Source organism: Panthera onca, chromosome C1, assembly GCF_046562875.1.
Source record: "Panthera onca isolate mPanOnc1 chromosome C1, mPanOnc1 haplotype 2, whole genome shotgun sequence".
Lineage (NCBI taxonomy): Eukaryota > Metazoa > Chordata > Mammalia > Carnivora > Felidae > Panthera > Panthera onca.
Genome location: NC_138346.1, coordinates 212,251,190 through 212,272,275, shown reverse-complemented (window position 1 = coordinate 212,272,275; position 21,086 = coordinate 212,251,190). Strand labels below are relative to the sequence as shown.

At 50.1% G+C, this 21,086-nt stretch overlaps 1 protein-coding gene across 12 annotated transcripts in view; it reads left to right on the top strand.

Moving 5' to 3' along the window:
- The window catches only part of VPS13D (vacuolar protein sorting 13 homolog D), a 257,776-nt gene that overhangs the window by 222,729 nt on the left and 13,961 nt on the right, over positions 1–21,086 (top strand). For 11 of the 12 annotated variants that reach the window (XM_078452393.2, XM_078452389.2, XM_078452388.2 and 8 more), the window contains one exon: positions 19,972–20,103. In XM_078452393.2, coding sequence (XP_078308519.2) covers positions 19,972–20,103 — 132 coding nt within the window. Of the gene's footprint in view, positions 1–9,759; positions 18,191–19,971; positions 20,104–21,086 lie in introns of those variants that run through there. The other variant, XM_078452394.2, reaches the window with a different exon arrangement.

Here is a 21,086-nt window from a genome sequence, read left to right as displayed (position 1 = left end):
ACGCATCTGGGCTCATGATGGGCCAGAGTGAGTCTTCAGAAGGCCGCCTGCTATGCACCCAGCAGCCAGTGGAGACCGGCCTCACTCGCAAGTGTTCATGTAGCCCGTGTGATAACGTGGGCGTGTGCAGGTGTTTTGTAGACTGCCCTGGGAGACGTGAGGTGTTATTAAGACTTCACTTAGCCCCGAATTCATATGCGAATAACTAGAGGCAGATTGAATGGATTTCACATTTTTCTTGAGAATTTCCTAAATTAGCCTACCTAACTGTTTCGTGCCCTTTCTCTTCCCTGACCTAAGTAGCTCTCTGCAACCTATATTTTGTACAAACCAGGACAAATATTATACAGTAAAAGAAGTACCACAGACACCGGGATTCTCAATAGCTGGAGACAGTTTTCTGTGATCCATTCATTCCATGGCACCTCCTATCTACTACCCCCCCAGAAAAAAAAAAAAAGGTGCTCTGGGCTTTGGAATGACAAATTCATTAGCTCAGCTCGAAACATCAGCATCGTGGACAAGGAAACCTTTGAGGAAAACAAGAATGGGTATACAGTTCATTCAGAAAGACCGGGTTAGTTCCGATCAGGAGGCACGACTTGCACCTTCAGGCTGAACCCGACTCTCATCCAGAGCCCACCACCGGCCTCACTGGACTTCATCAGAGACATCTGCCTCTACCCAGAGGTGGAAAATACCTTTGTGCGTGTTGTTGCTAGTGTGGGATTTTATTTTTAAACAAACGTGGGCCCTAGTCTAGCACTGCATAACAGTGGCCAAAACGACCAAGCTGGCAGGAAAGCACTCAAAAAGCCAGCAGTGACTCCCCTCAGAGGCTTTCCTACCTGGTCCTCTCAGCGTGTCTTTGGTTTAGTTTTGGCTTGTTTTTTTCCCTCTTCCATTTCCTCTCTTACTCCTCCTTCCTCTGTTATGCTTAGACTTTGGTGAGAAGAGTTCCGCTGGTCATCATTCCAGGCTGTCAGTAGCCTCATTTAGAGGTGGGCCCACTGAGGCACAACAGATGCTAAACCATGGTGGTTCACACGACGAACTGTGGGTTCACAGCTCATCCCCTTGGAGAGCCTGGGTTGAGCTCTGGCACGACCGCCTTTCTGGCCCTCAGACGGCAGCCTCTGGGGTGAGCCGCAAATTCCGGGAGTGCTCTCCCCTTGGGATCATCTCTAAACCGAGGTGGAGGCCTGTCCATCGAGCTGATGGTTCAGCCCTTTGAACACGAATCGGCTATTGAAGACGGAGGGCGAGAGCAGACTCAGCAGGGCTCATGCACGGGACCTTCTGTTTGATTCCATGAGACCGGATCCCCCTTGGGCGCCTCGCTTCCGTGTAGGCGCGCACACACGTGCACATTCACGTACCGTGCTCACGCGTGTGAGTTTACTTTTTTCTGTATTAATATTTAAACTAAGCGCGGCCACCAGGCAGTGTCTGCATTCCCGTCCCCCGCGGCACCCGGGAAGACGGCAGTAGGGCAGCAGAACCGGGGCTCCTTTTAACGTCTCGGCTGTACGAAGGGCAAGCGAGCCCCCACGGGACCCCCGAATTCACGAGTTCGCGCGGAGGTGCGCTGCGCGAAGAGCTGGTTGCCGTTTCCCAGACGGTTCGTCAGAGATCAGACTGAAGATACTGCTTTTGTGAGAACAGAGTGCACTCATACATTCAGGAGCAGCTCCGGGCCTATATGTAGGGCCCAGGGCCTGCTGGGATGGGGTTTTACACTTGGGCTGTCCTTTTGCCCTTCCACTGAACTCTTTCATTTCAGTCATGAGCAAACAGTCAGTGCCTGAACTAACAACCCTGCCGTCCTCCAAAGCACGGCTCGCTTACAGTACCGAACAAAGGGAAGGAGGGCCGCGTGGGCCGGCCCAGGCCAAGGAATGCGGCTTCAGGGTTCTGCTCCATAAATTTAACCAGCACGACGAAAAGGAGATAATATGAGCCTTCGTGATGATCTGAAAGGGGGAGGTTCTGTGTCCCATTGATTGCGGTCTGGCCCGGTGCCAGGCCCAAGCCTGACCGACAGTTGAACCGTATCGTTAAGGCGTGTAACACAGCTCGAGTCTTGTACTGCCGCCAACGAGTACATGTCCACAGGGCAAACGTTTCTAAGGAGTCGAGGCGGCTGTCCTGTTTAACCCTCTCACACCGCGTGTAATAGATCCAGCTGCCACTCAGAACTTGCCCGTCGGGGGTCACGCAGGAAAGCCTGCACGTTTCTGCTCTTCAGACGGAGCTTCTCGGGACCGGGGAGAGGGAAGAGGCGCCATCCAGAGAGGGTTTCCCTCCGGAGAGGCAAAGCAGTCGGTCTCCCGCCTCCCTCCAACCCCCCCTCCCGCCCCCCCCGCCATCCCGGCCAGAAACGGGACACCGTAGCGCTTTATTCGAAGTAGCTCTCTGTTTGCAGTATAATGTTGCCGAAGGAAGCGGGGCTGACACCGCAGGAAACCTAGCCGTCTCCGAGGAGGCCGCGCTGGCGGCAGAGGCGGTTGGACGCGGACGGCGGAGCGTGCTCCTGGAGCTGCTGCGATTCGGGATGATTCTGTTTCCCTTTCCCGCTACGCAGCCTCCTCGAAGGCTGCTGATAGCCTCACCTTCTGGCTTTCCAGAGCCGCGCCCAAATGCAAAACCAGAGCAGGTGCAAGGCTGACCCATGGGGTGGCCTGTTAGCCCCGAGTGCCGACTGTCAAGAGGCAGGCCGCCCCGGAGGGCCTCGGTCCCCTCATCGGGAGGGCGTGGGGGAACAGGCACCCCGTCACATCACAGCAGGGCCTGCGGACGCCTGGCTTCTCGCGGTAGTGCTGCACCGAGTAAAGGGAAGACAGACAGGGCTCTGGGTGTAAGTAGTGGGAAGAAAGGCACTGTCTGTGTTCAGAGGACCCTAGGAAAACAGTCTGCTAAGGGGTAGTTTAATCCCGCCCATCCTTTGGCCAAACTGGGGACCTGCCCCTCCTTTGTCCACACCATCCAGCAAGGCAGACATTTCTGTCATTCCCAGGGAGCTTGTCTCCAGGGGACAAGGCATCGTGGGTGGATACCCGTGTCCCAGCTGACGGTGCTCCAGATGCTGAATGCTTATGTGTGCCACACACTGTTTTAAGCATTTTATTTTCATATATTACTGTCCTTACTGTTTCATTTTCACAACAACTACGTGAGGTGGATGCTTTGTTTTCCCCACTTTACAGCTAAGAAACATGAGACACAGAGAGGTTACGTGACCAGTCTAAGATCTCAAAGGTAGTGAGAGGGAGCCAGAATTTGAACCCTGGCAGTCTCAGTGCGGAGCACACATTCCTAACTTCCGTGCTGTTTCTGGATCATCTCTTGGTCTCTCCCACCCAAAGACCTCATGACTTAAATCTGAGGCTTCTCACCAGCATTCATGACCCACTTCTTTTTGGTTCTTGGATATGGATACGGAGAGAGGGAATAGGGTATCTGCCTCAGACCCAGAAGATATGGGAAAAGATGCCAGGGCAGGTGTTGGGGGAACTGGGTGGGCCGGGGGGTAGTTTCTATAAACTTTGGGTCCCCTGGTGTGAAGGATGCTTATCACATTCACTCCACCCCAGAGACAGTGCGAGAGGACCATGGGAGACCCTAGCCAGCCAGTGCCCATGCCTGGAGAACTTGATCGCTGAGCTTTGTGTCTAGGAGCTGTGCTGTCCCAGAGCCTCCTTCCTGCGCCGCCCCCCGCCCACCAGTGATAAACGACTGCAGCCTCCCAGGTGCGGCATCTGTCACTTTCACAAACTAGCCATGATGCGACCTGGCTCCACCTTGTCTTTGCTCTGCCATCCAGCAAAAGCTGTCTTCACCAGCTGGTCACCTGAGAACTCCAGCTGCTACACAGTACGGGAAGCCTTGGAAGGAGACTGAGTAGGGTGTGCTCAACATGCGGTAACCTCCTTTTCGTGGCCAAGGAAGGCTCCTGCTTACTTTGGTGCTGTGGGGCCTGAAAAAAAAAATGCTTTCAGGAGTAGGAGAAGCACCTGAATGGCTGGGCAGCCCTGCGGTCATTGGATTCCATTTGATTTTGCTTCTCTGGTCAAGGTGCTTTAAAAGCCTAGGGAGAACCAACTTACGGTGTGAACTCCTGAAATGATTGCTAAACCCAAAGTTTAGCAGACCCTGGTACTGGATATCTCCTAATGGGGCACCTGTTCAGAGGTTCTCTTTGTCATGTGCTTGAATGCATTTGGCATCAAGGGGCCGTGCTGTACCTGGTCTTTTGAAATATCAGAGAGAGATGCTAAGGGAGTAGTGAGCAGTTAAATTGTAGGAAGAAATTCTGCTTTTCTCAATTGTTTTTGTTCTTTAACAGCGATCGAAGATGCCATGAGGTAGCCAGATGATCCACTAACTGGGATTTATAGAAATTCTTACCTGCAAAAATTTTAAGACAGAGAGAGTACTTGAAAGTTTCAGTGCTTCACGTAACATGCAGAAGGAGGTCTGGTCTGAGCGTTTGGCATCTAAGTGATCTTCTGGAAAGGGAAGGATGAAAAGCAGCTGAAGAATCACTTCTTGCCTGATATGTGACTCAGCCTCCTTTGTGGCCTTCAGGGTTGTCCCAGGCCTGCCTGCTGCTGTCCAGGCAAGGAGCTTGGTCTTTGGAAAACCACATGTCTTCTCTCACTAGCTGCCTCCACCTCGAGGTCCAGAGGGAGAGACCACCCTCAGCCGGCAGGAGACGCTAGAATAGACATTTCATGTTCGCTGTTGGCAGAGTAGGGAGGGTGCTGTCACCTCTGCTCTGGGTCAACTCCCAGATGCGCCTGCTCTTCCCAGAGGTGCAGGGAGGCTCAGACAGAGGGGCTGGTGCCGACTGCTGATGGGTCTGTGCTTCTCGAGAGCCTGTGTCTCAGTGCTGGGGACGGTGTGGCGGCGGGGGGGGGGGGGGGGGGGCCATTTGCAGAAAGGCGGGTGGGCTAGACTAGATCTGAGAGGACTTTATTCTGCTGACCCCTCTGTGTGAAAGCGTCTAGTAGCTTCTTTCCCCACTGCCTCCTTGGCTCCCAGCAAGCTCTAACACATCTTGAATCCCCATTTTTTCTAGTCCTGTAGAGGCAAGCCCCAGTCCGACAGTTCCAATGGATTCGGTCTTGTTGGTTCTTGTTTCCTAGGAAGACAAGTACTCTGAGGGTTTGGTGTTGACTTGGCCCAGAGGGGGTGCGTCTGATTTTTATGAAGGCACAGAAATGCACCTGAGATGACCCCACGCCCTTTTCTTTTCATTCTCACCACCTGGACCATTAATTCTGCTCTCAAAGCGGGGGGGGGGGGGGGGGGTGAGAAGGAGAGCATTTCAAAGCAAAGTTGATTTGGTCTGTGAACCAGCTTGTCTTCTAGGTTGTACTTCACCCTGATGAGAATCAGAAAGGACAGTCTGTAAGCCCCCGAAATGCAATTTCCAATGAAACACGAACTTCACTCTAGTGGCTCTGCAGCTGGAGAGCCTCGAAACCAGTTCCAGATGTTCTCTCTCCCTGTGTTGGCTGCAGGGGAATGTCGGGCAGGCTGGGAGGCAGAGTGCGTTTGCTTTTACCCGCTCTCGGAGTGCCCCCTTTGCAGTCCCTGACTCGCCTCACAGGGCTGTGTAGGGAGAGTGCGGTGGGCACCTGGGCCTCGGCCCAGCCTACCAGCTCCCACTCATCCGCCAGGGCACGCTGTGCCGAGCCAGCCACTTGCTGCAGGAGAAGCCCTCGCTCTGCTCTCCAAGGTCAAAAAGCAAGATAGGGCTGGAAAAGTAAATCAGGTGGGCTGGGAAGGAGGCCTCCTGCCGAGGACCCTCAGGTCACCAGAGCAACACCGCTGGCCCTCACCCCCATCCAGCATAGGGTGGGGCTGTGCCGCCCAGTGTCGGAAGAAGTAGCGTAGACAGTGACGGTCAGTTCATTGTCCCCTTCCTCTTGAGAACTCTCCACGCGGACTGGCCCCTCAGCCACAAGAAGCCATCCCAGACAAAGCCCGGCCCTCGTGACTCCCTCTCCAGTCTGCCTCCAACCCTTGCTTGTGTACAACATACGATGATAGAAGTCTGTGCGCCCTCGTGCTCTGCTCTTTTAAGTGGCTTTAGACATTTTGGTGTCTGTGCCTCACTGTGTCCTGAATCGTCTTCTGAAAGAATAGCTCTGTTATCTGAGTTCAAAAAGATGCACAGATGTGAACTGTTGTGAAAATTCAAACAATGCATGGGCACGCACAGTGTGTGGACGTTGTTCCAAGGCCCTCGTGCAAGTTACCGCTTTATGGCACACCAGTGAGCTCGACACTGTTATTCCCATTTTAAAGAAGACAAGGAGAAGAACTCAGTTGCCCTGGCCATTGACAGTCGCCGAAAGGTAATAGTGGTGACCTTGGCAGATAGTTCTGTATGCACGTATAGATGTGCGTGTGCACACGTGCGTACATGTGATTTTACGTGAATAGGAACACCCGGGCTCACAGCTGACCTTTTTCACCCAACGGTGACTCTGGGACATCTTCCCGTTCCAGAAGTTAATCGTCACTCTTAACATTTATATGATATCAAGTTGCATGTGTGCCATGGTATCCTTACCTGTCTTGAAATGCATTGCACACTGCCTTCTAGGAAGTTGAAACTCTGTGTGCTCCCACCACAGTGCTTGAGAGGACCCGTGTCTCCTCACCCCTGCCAGCTCTGGCCATTTACTCACTCAGAATCCAGCCAAAAATTTTATGAAGGCAATGTTAGACTAAGAGCAAGGCATCGTTCCTCTTTTTGGTCCCCACCGATCTGATCCGAGAGAGCGAATTTTCCACGTCACTGAGTGCCTTTCTTTGATAATTAGGAGTGTGGAAGCATCTCTTCTTACTTCAGTTGGCTGTTTGGATTTCTTGTTTTGGGAATTATCTTTGCCTGTTCTTCACCCCAACCCTTTTCACAGCTCTTGAGATCGAAGTTTGTCTCCCTTTTTTAGTGTTTGGCTTTGTCTCCTCCCAGCCTGTCTCGGCCCAACCCTCCCAATAATTGTCATTTAATCTGTTTCTCATCCATATTAGTACAGATCTTTCCTCCAAATATTAATGAAATTGAGATTAGTCACTGTGTGAATCCCTGTGAGTTAACGTCTCCACCTTCACTTTATAAAAGGAGAGCTGTCACAGCTCTAGTCGGGTGCCTTAGCACTGAGAATGAGGCTTCAGTCAGACGGTTTAGGATACTGTGTGGTGTGGTCTGCTGGCCGGCTTTCATCCCGTGGTTCGTTTCTTCCTGTTTCTTAGTATTTGATTACCGCCAGCTCCTGTTGTAAAACGTGGCAGATTAGTACTGATGCCATACCTTGTTGTCTTAATAAAAATCTTGCTCCGCTTGTAGGCAGGACACTGCTTGAAGCCAGACCTTCCCATCATGCCCTCTGTCTGCATGGTACCAGATGCCCTTAGCTGTCTCCTCACCGATGCAGTGTCTGGGTTTCTTCCCCACCCATTTCAAGGGTGTCCATCTTACCTTCCCAACTGGACTATAACCTTCCTGAGGTCATGCTTCTGCCTTCTTTGGTCTTCCTCTAGGATCCCCAGAATGCTCAACACAGTGACGGGTCAGAGTATTTATTAAAGACATTTTCATCAGCACTCACAACAAGTTGACCGAGTCCAGGAGAATCAGAAAGACCCGAGATCAAGTTTGGCTTTGCCACTTAGCAGCTGGATGGCCTTAAGCAATCTTGATAATCTCTCTAAGGCATGATCTCCTCCTCCATGAAATGGAATACTAACTTCACAGCTTCCTATAAGAATGTCGTGAAATGAACATGCCCCGTGTATAGTCCACACAATAAATGCAGCTGCGTGGACATACCGTGGACTGTGGCGGCCCAGCAGCCTTCACTCTGGTGTCTCTCTCACTTAAGGTCGGTGGGGAAAATACAGATATAAGAGAGCTGGTTGAGGCGGTGACACACTAAGTTTTTCCGTGGAAGATCCTTAGAGGCCCTTGTGCTCCTCCGTTGAAAGACTCGTTGTTGAGTCTGAATGTGGTTTTTTCCAACAGGGAGCCTTATAATCACTCAGGGACTCAACACGATGCCACAAGTTTAAAACATGCCAGTTTCTCTTTTATGCTGTGCCAATTTTTCTTTTTTTTTTTTTTTTTTTTTTTTAATTTTTTTTTTTTTTAATGTTTATTTATTTTTGAGACAGAGAGAGACAGAGCATGAACGGGGGAGGGTCACAGAGAGAAGGAGACACAGAATCTGAAACAGGCTCCAGGCTCTGAGCTGTCAGCACAGAGCCCGACGCGGGGCTCGAACCCACGAACCGTGAGATCATGACCTGAGCCGAAGTCGGACGCTTAACCGACTGAGCCACCCAGGCGCCCCTGTGCCAATTTTTCTTAAAGGGAGTACGCGTGCCTGTGCCTCCGCGTGTGTGCACGTGAGAGAGAGAAAGGCTTGGAAGAAAGAAAGATGGCGTCCAATTTTGCCTGGCGTAACAACTGTCATCTCTGGTAGCCTCTAAGCATTTTACCAAATGCACTTTAAGTGGTTTCCTTCTGTTCTATTTTTATTTTGTAGTCATTGTAATGTATATGGAGCCAACTCCTTCAAATGAGACATTTGGTCATTAAAACATGTTATTTAGTGTAACCGCCACGGGCCCAGCTTCAGCAGCATCGAGGACGACGAAGGAGGGGTCCGAGTGGTTGTTCTCCCATGACCTCACCACAGCGGTCGCCCGCCGGTCTCTACCGCGCATGTGCCAAAACGGAGGCCGCCGGCAGCCCCATGTCGCCTGCATCGCGAGCTTGGCGCATGCACCTCCCAGGACCAACTCCTGCCCCTCCCTGCCTGCCTCCGGTGGCCCTCAGCCCTGCTGTGGCATGTGGCACAAGAGCCCCGCTGGCCCACGTCACCCCTGTGTGCTGATTAGACAGGAATCCACAAATCTGTTGAGTGCATGTTTAATGTGACACAGATGTGGGACATATTGCAGATCTTTCTGCTTTACATATTTTCAGCTCTTTGCATTTCATCAGTGTTGCTTATTATTTACAGAATGTAACTTGAGACAGCAGAACAGATTGTAATTTTTGAAAAAAGGTTTTGGGGGGTGATGGGGCCGCAGGGGATCTGGGAGAAAAAAATCCAGTAGTGTGGAATGTTGTTTGCTGTCCAGACCAAACAAACCAGTTTGCCAAGGGTTGATGGACTATGGCAATCAGTCCCATTCATGTTCGCGCTGGCAGCATTTAATTGTAAGGCAGCGTGACCTTCTTATCGCCAAATAAAGAACAGTCCTTTGTCACCAGGTTGAACACCATGGCACCAGGTAGGACGTGTACCTTTTGTGGAGGCCCCACAGGGGCCTGCTGCTAGCTTGTGTTCTGCTTCCTTCCTGTCCAAAGAGGAAGGACACCATTGAACCCACTCCCCACTCAGATACATGGATGTTCCCCTTCCCTTAGTCCTCCTCTGGCTTTATACCCAGGCACTGCAGCAAGAGCCCGAACAAAGAAACACCTCTTCCATTGCCTGAAAACTCCAAGATATTCTCGAGGGCACCGGAATGGTGGGCCAGAGCCAGTTTGACACAAGTTCAAAGAGAAGGTGCCATCTCTTGTTTGTAGAGGGCAGATTCGACTAGAGGTGGTCTTGGCTTCTGAGAAAGCTCAGCCATAGGTTACATTTGATGGCAAACAATAAACAAGCACCAGCCGGTCAGCAGGAAGATGAGAAGTAGGTGATTGATTGGCTGATCCCTTTATGTTTCTAGGTCACAAGAGTCTCAAACTTGGGACTGCACTAATGAAAGCCATACAGCAAAAATCCTTTGAAGGGGGTTCTCCTTGGAACTCGAGCTAGTGCAGAGAATCGGCCATCTCGGTCAGCGGGTTCGGAGCTGCGGAAGTGCTGAGTGTCGAGACTGGATTAGACTGGGCCCCTGAGCAACTTCCAGAATGCCAGGCCCCACTCTCTTCTCTGCTGGAAAAGTGCAGATGGTGCACGGTCCCCCGAGGCCACCAGGCAGCTATCCAGTTGCCGCCTGGGAGAACTTGACCGAGGCAGTAACTTTCTAGCGTGCCTCCGCTAGGGAATGACCAGCATGCCTGTGCTCCGGGGGTTCCTGGGTTGTGACCAAGTCCCGGCCTTTCTCGGGCTTCGACTGCCCCTCCTCCACTCCCTTGGCTTCAGCAGCAGCAGCTGTGGCCGTTCTGCCACCGGTTCTGACACAGTCTTGTGGCCACCGGCCCGCTCATTTCTTATGTGTGCATGAACATGCATTTCAGGTACTGTTCTAGGTGCTGGGGTACAACAGTGTGTAGAACGGACAAAAAAAATCTCTGGTTCCACGTAGCTTCTGCTCAACACCTCCCACGCCTTCCAGGCCCCCTCCCTGGAAGAGTTGGGTGGCTGAAAAGGGGGTGTGGCACAGCTGGCTCTGTGAACCCTCCCGGGGCCTAGGAGTGTCCCTCTGCCACCTCAGGTCCAACCTCGGCCTGGAGCAGAGCCTGTTTATCCCTGGGAGTGTGGAGGCTGTGCGCAAACTTTGATTCTCGCGACCGCGGTTCATCCTGCGTGTCTTGTCCGTTTTTGAGGCTGCTTCTCCCATCCCCTCTGTGTCCTTTTCCACCTCACCCTCTACCACACTCTGGTTGATGGTAGAAGAATGTCTAAAACTTCCGACCTGGATGAGCAGGTGGGCTAGAATAAAGCAGACAAATCACAAGCAGGCCCCTTGGTGAGCTGCGGCACCCCGTGCCTGCTCCGCCATGGTTGTGAGGCAGGCCCTTCACACGGGAGAGCGGGAGGCCGCGGCCTGAAGGCACGTCCCCTGCCCCTCGTCAGGGCAGCTCCGTTTTCAGGGATTGGACGTATTCAGGTTCTCTTACAAACTTCATTTAGAGAGAGTGTTCCGCCACCAAAAATAGCTTCTGAAAATCTCCGTTTGGATGAACTTTATTAATGGCGCCGTTCTAAAACTATCAATTCCCATTGTAAGAATTTGACAATTGGTGTAGTTTATTGAGCTGCTAGGTGGATTAGCTGTAGTCCTTTAAGGACAGTTCTTTAAGCACACAGGGGGCCTGGGGTGGCCAGGTGAGTAAACACTCAGGCACTGGTTCCTTCAGCAAATACCTGTGCATTCAAACATTTGACGTACTCCTTGTGAATCATTCATACACGCTCAGTAAATCATGTTTCCGTCGTGTTCTTTCAGGCTGAAATTTTAAATCTGAGTTTTAAAAGTTGTGCGCTTTGGTATTTTCCATTGACTTAGCGCCTAAGAATTCTGAATAAGGGTAGGAGAGAGGGAGACAACTTTTCTGAGTACCTACTCTGTGCCAGGCTCTTTGCTCTGTGCTTTTCGTATGTTATTTCAACGTTACCAACCACGTAAGTACCACTTTCCCATTTCTTGATGAACAAACGGAGACTGCCGGCAGTCTGGTAACTTTTTCGAGGTCGCTCAGCTGATAAGTGAACGGACTGGGATTTCAGTCTGTGTTTGTCTTTTTCCAAAGCCTTACGTTCCTCTCTGTAACACCATGCTCCTAAATTTCATTTCTCTTAAAAGAGATCAACTTTTGGGAGAAGGTAGATAATGTAAAGATTAAAAGAAAGAAATTGTGTCATCATTTGCCAGAAATCAATCTGAAAATATCTGGTTTCTTTGGTTTAATCAGCTTATCATTAGCATTTGCGCTCAATAGCCACAAAATCAAGTTTACCAGGAATTGTGTATTTTGGCCCAGGCGAAATACCTTAGGACTGACATTTGGGGGTGACAGGTTGGCAAGGAATGTGCCTGTGGCTTGAGAGATGCCCGTAAGCACCACACTCTGATTCAGAACGCTGTGATTAGAACACAGACGAGGCTTGTGTGGGTCAGATACCTCGTTTTTGTAAAGATGTCGAAAGCTGCAAACCACTTTATAAGCTGTCTATTTTTTTAAAAAAGCCAAGCAACCCCTGAATGCATGCAAAAAGGCGTTTTAGGAAATCTGAGGCTATCAGGCTGTAATCTCACTATGGCATTATCCACTGGATTGGAACTCTTAATGAGGCCAGCTGCCTTTGCCCCTCCCCTGGCCTCAGGAACAGGTAGGCTCCCCCCTGGGGCAGTTAGTTGCCTCGGAGAAAAAACTTGGGAGTAGGGTTGTTCTTAGAGGTTAAATCTCAATAGGCCTATCTGTTGGCATGAGTCCTACCAGCTGTCACAGTTGCAATGTCATGGGGTCCCCAAAACATGTGTTGGGTTATAGGAAGCCTTGACCCCTATAAACAAGTCAGGTGTGAATCCCACTGATGGGAGAAAGTCCTGCCCAAGAAATGTTGTCCCCACTGCAGGATGTCAAATGACTAAAAATCTAACAGCTATGGTAATACAGTTCCTAAGGATTTCGTGCATAGCATCTTTCCCTCATTTTCAGTTGCAACGATAACAGTGCGGATTTTGTGCGTTTTTACACATATGACTTCAGAACTCTAGAGACAAGGAAGTAGAATGTTAACAAGAAAGCAGAAGGAAAAGGGAAAATTTTCTGTTTGAAGCAACCTCCCCAATAAGAAAACCGAGTGAGAAAGATTGGATGTTGGATGGGGCCCCGGGTCGCTCAGTCGGTTGAACGTCAGTTGGACTTCTGCTCAGGTGGTGATCTCATAGTTCGTGAGTTCGAGCCTCGCATCAGGCTCCCTGCTGTCAGCACGGAGCCTGCTTGACATCCTTGGATCTTCTGTCCCCCTCTCTCTGCTTGCTCCTTCCCACTCGCACTCTCTTTTGCTCAAAAATAAACAAACATTTAAAAAAAAAAAGGATTGGATGTGGGACCCTAGCCCATCCTGGCCTCAGCTGCCTAAGCTCGGTAAGGCCCCCCTCGTGTGCCCACGGCCCTCTCCACGGATGCATCATCCTCATAGGAGACGTTTTATTCATTGCCTCTTATGAGCACAGTATGCATTATGTACTCCTCACAGCAGTCTCGTTATTGTCATCCCCATTTTACAGATGAGGAAACCAAGGCTCCAAGAGGTTACGCAACTTGCCACAGGTCACGATTTATGAGTGGTGGAACTGGAGTTCTGCCCTGCAGCCTGGCTGTAGAGCCTGGCCTCTGGGCCGTCAGGTCACACGGCCCCTCTCCTAGTGCCTCCGTGCCGCATTAGAATTGCCTGCTTTTGTTTATCTTCTACATTAGACTCCAGCAAGGTTCCTGGAAACTTGATTCATCCCTGTCTTCCCAGAGGCCTAGTGCTGGCCTGTGCATGTGATAGCTCAGGAAAAGTCATTAAATGGGGCGGGGACGGGGGGGGGGGTGCAGAGGCAGACACAAGGCTCTAAGCAGGCTCGTTTTCCTGGCTGTCTTACTTTGGATCCTTGGTTTCATTCTGCCCAACCGATTTTTTGGTGTGTTCAAAATCCAAATCGTCGTAGCGGATATTTGGCACAGTTTTCTAGGTTCAAGGCTTAGTGCAGCCAGAGCTCAGCAATTATTATTAACCCTATGGATTGAATGTTGTGTCCGAGCGGGTTCTGGAAAGTAGATTTCTGTTTGTCATGGAACTCTGGGGAAGAATTTCGCCTGTCAACTGAGCCAATCTTGAGAGGCCTTCACCCTCTCGCAGAATGCCCTCTGGTTACGGTTTCCGCTGAAAGGAGTAAAATCCGTGGAGGAAAAATGCTTTTCCACTTAGTCCTTGAAAGTGGATAGAGATGAGAGGGCTACAGGTCGGAGAGGAGATACAGCTCTTGGCGTGACAGGCTTCTCGAACTTCCAGACACTATACTGCAGTGGGTATCAGAGGAAGTTTTAACCAATTCATACACTCCAGTGCAAAGTATTATTTAGGTAGACCGTTGAGTCCTTCTAGAGGACTGTCAAATGTTTGGTTGAACCATTCAGTCGAGAATCCTGGTATCTCGTAGCTGTCACCTGTTCACAGTATTTGAAGATAGTCTGGGTTGGCCTTCTGTTCTCAGCCTAATTGTTTGTGCTCAGTCGAGCACAGTATATATCTGTAAGATATTTAATTAAAACAAAAGTCTTGGACACACACACAAAGTAAATGCAGGCACAATCCATCACTTTGTTGGGGTCAGTACACACAGCCCCTAAGGAAGATGGCAGTGGTAGGTTGAATAAACCGGTCTATTGTACTAGGAAGTCACATGTTTGACACATACACTCTCTCCTCATTCACTGATTGTTTTTGAACCTCACTTGGTTGATAGACATTGACCATGACAAATTTCTCAACCAACTAATAGCCTAACATAAGCTGTACAGGGGTATGCGTATGTGTGTGCAACATCTGTCTTCAACTAATAGGGCTGTGACACAGTTACTCATCATATAAGCAAAGAACAAATCGCGGTTGGCCAACTGTTGACCCTCAGGCTGAAAGGCAAGATCAACCGAGTGGAATTGGTTAGCTCTCCTTGTGTCACCTTGTTTGGATTTATAGTTGCTAAAGGAAAATGACGTGGAGTGTTTTCATGATCCTCGTCTTTGGTTTGGGGCCCCCGGCGTATGTCAGATAGCACTGGCCAGACGCAGACCCGGCCCGTATTGATCGCCGTCCCTGGGTGGATATCTGCCGAGTATCAGCCACTGTATCAGCAGCCCCTTCCCTGGGGGAAGAGTCGTCCCTGCCGTACCGCCGACTCTCTGACATTTTCATGGAGTTCAAAGCTCAAGTTCATTTGGTGCTGACATTTTGGATTAGCCGGTTGACTGGAAGGCCTGCTTCTTTCTATACACTGTGAAATTTATAAACCGCAGCAGCTGAGAGCTTAAAATGGCCGACAAGCCCCCAGCTGGCAGCAATTAAATCCACCACAGACCTTTGGCTAAACAAAGGTTTGTGGAGGCAGGGTTGCCGCCTGTGCACCAAACAGACTCGTGTTTTAAGCCATCTTTTATGTCAAGCGGGGGTAAGAGACGCCGTCAACTAACGAGAGGTGAGCGGGCAGAGGTTTGCCACCTCTTGTGTAATGGACGCTCCATCATCCCCAGGATTGCCAAGACCCTGCCCAAGACGCAGCACGTCTTGACAGTGAAGGTGATCGCGAGAAAGGGAGCGAGGCAGCCGGGGGAGGCCAGAGGCTGGTCCGGCAGTGGTGGGCCAGAGTGCCTTGGACGTCGACCCTCGGCTCCAGCATCTAGCCTCCTCCTTCTCTTTTAACAGCCGCCACCATCCTTTAGGTTGACAAGAGGAGGCAGGAACGAGGAGAAGGCCACAGGATGCCATTTTGTACCCATTCAAGGAGCAGAAACGGGAGGGTCTAGACCAGTACTGTTCAACGCGCAGTTTAAATTTAAATTACTTTCAAGTTTTAACATTCCGGTTCCTCGGTCCCACTGGCCACATTCTAGTTGCTTGGTAGCCCCTCGTGATCAGTGGCTGTGTTACTGGACAGTGCTCTCTTCTAGACAGGACCGAGTGTTGAAAGGATGTAGATCGCAGGGCTCTCTCGAGTGCACCGTCGGTGGGAGTGTAAATTGTTTCAGCCACTTTGGAAACAGTTTGAATTGTCTTGGTAGGCGAACACTGATGCCTGGTGATCCAGCAAACACCTCCTAAATCTGTATATATCCAGAGCAGCTCTTGCCTCCATTCCCCGGGAGACGTGTACGGGAATGTTCGTAGCAGCAAACCCTGGAAATAGCCCTTGTACCACCCACAGGAAAATGGATGGATGGTAGTATATCCGTGCAATGGGATGATGATAATAAGTAGGTACGATAGATGATTCTAGGTGCACACAGAAGGGTGGCTGACTCTTAGCAGGTATGTCTTGAGGGAGAAGTAAGTCCCAAGACATAAAGAGGCAATGACCGCCTTTTTGAAAAGCCTAAAACAACTAAAAGCAGAGACTATACTGAAGATTCAGAATAGTAGCTGTCTTAGGTGGAGGAGGGGTGGGGGGGCACAGCAGAGGACCACACAGAGAGATACAGGCTGTGGCCAGTGATGGCGTTTTTGTGCTGGGGATGGTGGTTTCACAGATTTTACTCCACCATTTAAAACCAAGAAAAAGGCCAATGAGGACAGTAGGCCTTGAACTGAGGATACTGATGAGCATAGTCCTAAAGCCCAGTTCAAAGAACTAGGGAATTAGAGTCCTTTCCCTCCAGGTGCCCGCAGGCTCACAGGGAACATGAATACATAAAAGTTACTTAAGAATTGTAAATCTAAAGTAGACACATGGTACTACCCAGTCACAGAGCGTGAACAGACAAGATCGCTGTTTACCTACGGCCATACTGCTTTCAAAGGGTAACCTGAATTTACAGTGCCATCATCGATGGATGGAGAGGACAGTTGCATCACACAGTGGCCTGCCCGGGAGAATAGCACTTTAAACTTCTTGCTGGCTTACAAGGTTTGAAATACCAGCTTACTGGTTTTTGTTCATAATCATTTGATTAAGTTTGGTGCCATATTTGTGGACACACATTGACTTTAAGTACACACACACACACACCCCTGCAGCCTCCCACTAGGACCTCAGAGGTTAAAAATTCAGGTAAATTTTGGAGAAGAAAGAATAGTTTTTCAGGTACCAACAGTGATGAAGCAGTAGGGGATTCTGGGAAGAGTTCCTTTAATGCCTTTGTGCTCCTAGGTAAGAGCATCTCTAAACCACCCCTTCTGATAGCCCCTGGAGTCATGGCTGTTTCCTCCTATGGCAGAGCTGAGCTCTTTTTTCTTCTGTGTCCATGGCCCTTGAAGCCCCAGTGAGCTCCTCCTATCAGCAGTGTCTGAGCACTACACCCAGCCTCCCCTGGATGGTTGGTTGGTCACAGAATGAGGACCTTGGAAATGGGAAGACAGTGTGCAACCTGTTGGAAAGACAGATAAGAAACCTAACAGAGGCAGTGTGTACCCACAAGGGAGCTACTCTTCCTTCCTGTTCTCCAGCATTTGGGTGGGCTTATAGTTAGCAAGTTCAAAGATGTGCTGGGAGTGGAGGTGAGTTGGGTCAGTGAATTTTGGGGAGGATCCTGAGGGATGCCACGGAGTCAAGAAATAACTGTACGCCCCAGCCAACTATTTGCTAATGTGATAACACGGGGTACATTTACTTACATTTTCAACTATTCCATGGTTGTTACAAGATGTGATTTCCAGGAGCTCAGGTCCAGAAACAAGCCTCCTTTCCTTGACTTCCCTGGCTCCTTTGGATCCCACCGGAGGAATTTAGGGACTCTGAGTAAGTTTTCTTCTCATCGGTGTAGCATGTTGTTCCCACTCTTGGTACTAATGAAAAGATTGTTTCTTTTAAGGAAATTACATGTGTTAGCAAAGACATTAATTTCATGACCATGCCTTCATGTCTCTTCCTTGGTTTTGATCAGCGGGCTATATAAACACAAATCCTTGACCTTTCTGTCAGGAAGATATGATTCTATCTGGTTCACATTTTCCCTTAACTTTGTTGACCTTCAAGGCTCAGAATCTCTGGTCTTCAAACTCTCCACCAAAGTTAGTACACCACCTTTGCTTTTGAGTTCCATGGTTAAAATGGCCCTTATGCTGACCCCCTACCCACCCACAAATGCATTCGTTCAGCTACTCAACTAACATTTACTGCTTTTCTACCACGAACCAGGTACTGTTCTAGATCCCAGGATAGCAGTGAATGAAACAAAATTCTTGTCATGGAGCTTATGTTCCAAATGGGGCACCAAGCAATACGTGAATAGTTTATCTAAGTGGGATGTGAAGCAAATGCGTGCTGACACATGGCTGACTTAATCTAACTTGTAGTTTGAAAGTATCGTTCTCGTTGCCATGAGGAGAACGGACAAGGGTGGAAATAGAATAAATTACAAGACTGTTGTAATAATCCATTAGAAATCCAGAGATTGTTTGTTAGTCATGACAGAGATGGAGTGGTAGTTGGATTGGGAGTCCATATGGATGTTGAGCCTGTGGACCTCCCAGTGGATTGGGAAGATGTGGGGAGAGGCATCAGGATGAAACCTTATACTGAAAAGCTGTTGGGGGCGGGGGCCACCTGGCTGGCTCAGTCAGTGAAGCATCTGACTTCGGCTCAGGTCACGGTCTCGCGGTTCACGAGTTCCAGCCCCACGTCAGACTCTGTGCTGCCGCCTCGGAGCCCGGAGCCTGCTTCCGATTCTGTGTCTCCCTCTCTCTCTGCCCCTCCCCTGCCTGTGCGCGCGCTCGCTCGCTCGCTCTCTCAAAAATATAAACAAACAAACAAAATCGTATCTTGTTCCTCTTGGGAGGGCTTCTGGGGCTTCTGTCACGATAGCCAGAAGCTCTTCCAGGTGACAGAACAGGAGGACTGCCTTGGGAAAAGGACCCTTGATGAGCCTGCCCTTGGCAGGCTTGGACCGACAGTAGCTGTCTCGGGGGCCAGGCAGACAGAGCAGGGCTTTGCTGCCTGGGCAAGCGTGCCACGCTCCCTGCCCTGGTTTGCCAGCACCCTTACGGGAGCAGGTGTCCGACCTCACCACTGGGGACCCCACGGCGGGCGGCTCCTTACACTTCCCTTCCTCCCCTCAGCCGGTAGTTAGCATGTAAACAGCCAACTAAATCTTGAGACCAACGTTTACAAGGCCGAAATCTTCAAGCAGAAACGGAGACGGTGTGTAGCGGGAATATGTCAGTACATGACATGAATTAAAGTTGTTTCACCCCTTCCCTCAGTACAGATCACTGAAACCTCTTTACAGGCTTCTTACAGCATCCCTGACGAGCTCATGTAGTGGTATCTCGGGCATCCTTAGTGCTGAACTTCTAAAAGTGTACCACTGGACTTGTGGCTCTCTGGCACATAGCAAACATCAACCAGGTATGGGCCTTCAGACACCACGGCCCGGTGAGCGGAGGGTTGACCTGGGTCCAGGAGTGCTTTGTGGTGTCCCAGTGTCGCGTAGCCTGTGCTGAGTTTTTAGACTGTTCCCGTCCGTATTAGTACTCCCGTTTGCCCGGTAGGGCACTTTTCACCTTTGCAGTAAATTTCTACACTACTGTGAGTACACGGTTCTGAAGCTGTGAGTCAGTGCGCGAGCCTTCCTGCTTGCCGCTAGCTGTGTCTAGAGAGGGTTGTTTTGCTTCAGTGGAATCCAGGAACAAATAATGAAAAGTACAGCGAGTACAAGGCCGAGGACAGACCCGGCGCACTCTTATCAGTCATCTGAAATATGCACAGCCTTTCCAAGACAAATATGGACTCCTGTTTCTAGGAAAACACCAAAAAGTACTTACCAATTACCCTGTATATGGTTTGTGGAAAAAGACAACATCGGCCTACCCCGAAAGCCATGGCAAAGCAGATTCCTTTGGGCAACCGACAGCCGGATGGCGTGAGTGAGAGTCGCTGCAGAGTCCCAGACTGTGGCCTGGGACCGGTCCATGGAGCGTTTCTGCTCCCTCATAGGATTCCTGTGTCCCTCGCCCTGGGCCCAGACAGCTGAGCTCATCTCGAAGAAGCCCAGAAGCCTGCTGTCCGCTTCCTAGATGCCCCGGTGCCCTCGCCGTTCTTGTCCCTTGCGAGTCCAGAGGCGCCTCTCCTGAAGGTTCCTAGAAAAGCGGGGTTTTCCCAAGGAGAGGGCTTAGGAACAACAACAGGAGTCGTCACCGGTAGATAGCCCACGTCCTGTGGGGCGCAGGCGCGGCCGGCACGATTCTGTTTGATCCTCACTGCAGTCCTGTGAGGTAGGCGTCCTCATCCCGTTTTACAGAGAGAACTGGAACCCGGGGTGCAAGAAGCCCACTCACTTGTCCGTGATCACACGGAAGATGGCGGAGACAAGGCTCTGGTCAAAACTGGAGTCCTGAGCAGCCCTGTCTTCGTAGCGAGTGCGCTCATAGCTGATGCCATCGCTCAGTTCCGGTCGCTAAAGTTAGGCTCCGCCTGTGCCACGTGGTGCTTTGTATTTCAGACGAAGAAGGGAAATCGTGTCAACCGTTATGCTTGACCTCCTTGCTTTCTGTCCCTTGACCCATCCAGGACTCAAGCCCAGAGGGTTCGCAAACCGCGCTGCTGCACCGGGCCCCAGGGGCTGCTGCCCCGCTATTCTGAGAGCCAGGCAGAAGGGCAGGAGCAGCTCTTCAAACTGACCGACAACGTTCAGGACGAATTGTAAGTGGAGCCTCGGGAGAGCACCGAGTTATCTTTTCTGTCTCTGAGTCTAAGTAGTTGCTCTTGTTCCAGGCGCCCTCGTGACTCTTAGGCGTTGGAGTGGAACTTGTCGAAGATTCCTTGACCCAAACCTTTTACGGGTCTAGGTATCACTATCGTGCAAAGCCTTTGACTTCAAGCGGAGGTTCTCAAACTGGGTTCCACAGTGGGACATCTGGGTTTTGTTTCTAGAAGGTGGTGGTGCCTCTCCAGTTTGTTCAAAGAGAGGAGATCGTGAATGGGACGTACTCAGTTTTAAGGCCTTTTTCTCTGTAAAACGTCCTTAAACTTTGGTGTTCTACTGTTTGCTGCAGAACAGTAATGAAAAAAAAAAAAACAGAAACAAAGGGCAACTAGTGTCTGAAAATTTTAGAGAAGCAATTTTTAAGACTTTTTTTTTTTTTTTTTTGATTGAAAGAGAGTGAGCGAGAGCGTGCACAAACAGGGGAAAAGGGCCGGGGAAAGAATCCCAAGCAGGCTCCACAGTCAGCACTGAGCCCGATACAGGGCTCGATCCCATGACACTGGGATTTTGACCTGAGCCAAATCAAGAGTCAGACGCTCAACCGACTGAGCCACCCAGGTCCCCCAAGAAAAGCAATTTTTAAAAGAGTGTTTTGTTACTCTTTGAAAGGGAGGCCTTATATACCTAGGGTCTTGGAGTATTTTTGGTTAGTGAAATTATTCCAAGTTGACACAATAGGATTCAGTATATCACTATCTTAGGATATTCTGCAGAGACCTATTAGCATAAAAAAAAAAAAGCTCATTAACTTAAATTGGTGTTAGACCCTCCAGTCCAGAGAAGGCAGCTGGTTGTGCCTGGCGAGTAGCAAAATGCTTGTTTAATTTCTTTTAATGCTCATTTCTCTCCTTTAAGCTAAAGCAAGAGAGGGAGGGCTCTGAGGGCCATGAATATTTTTTGTCTGATGGAGGAGTGTCTG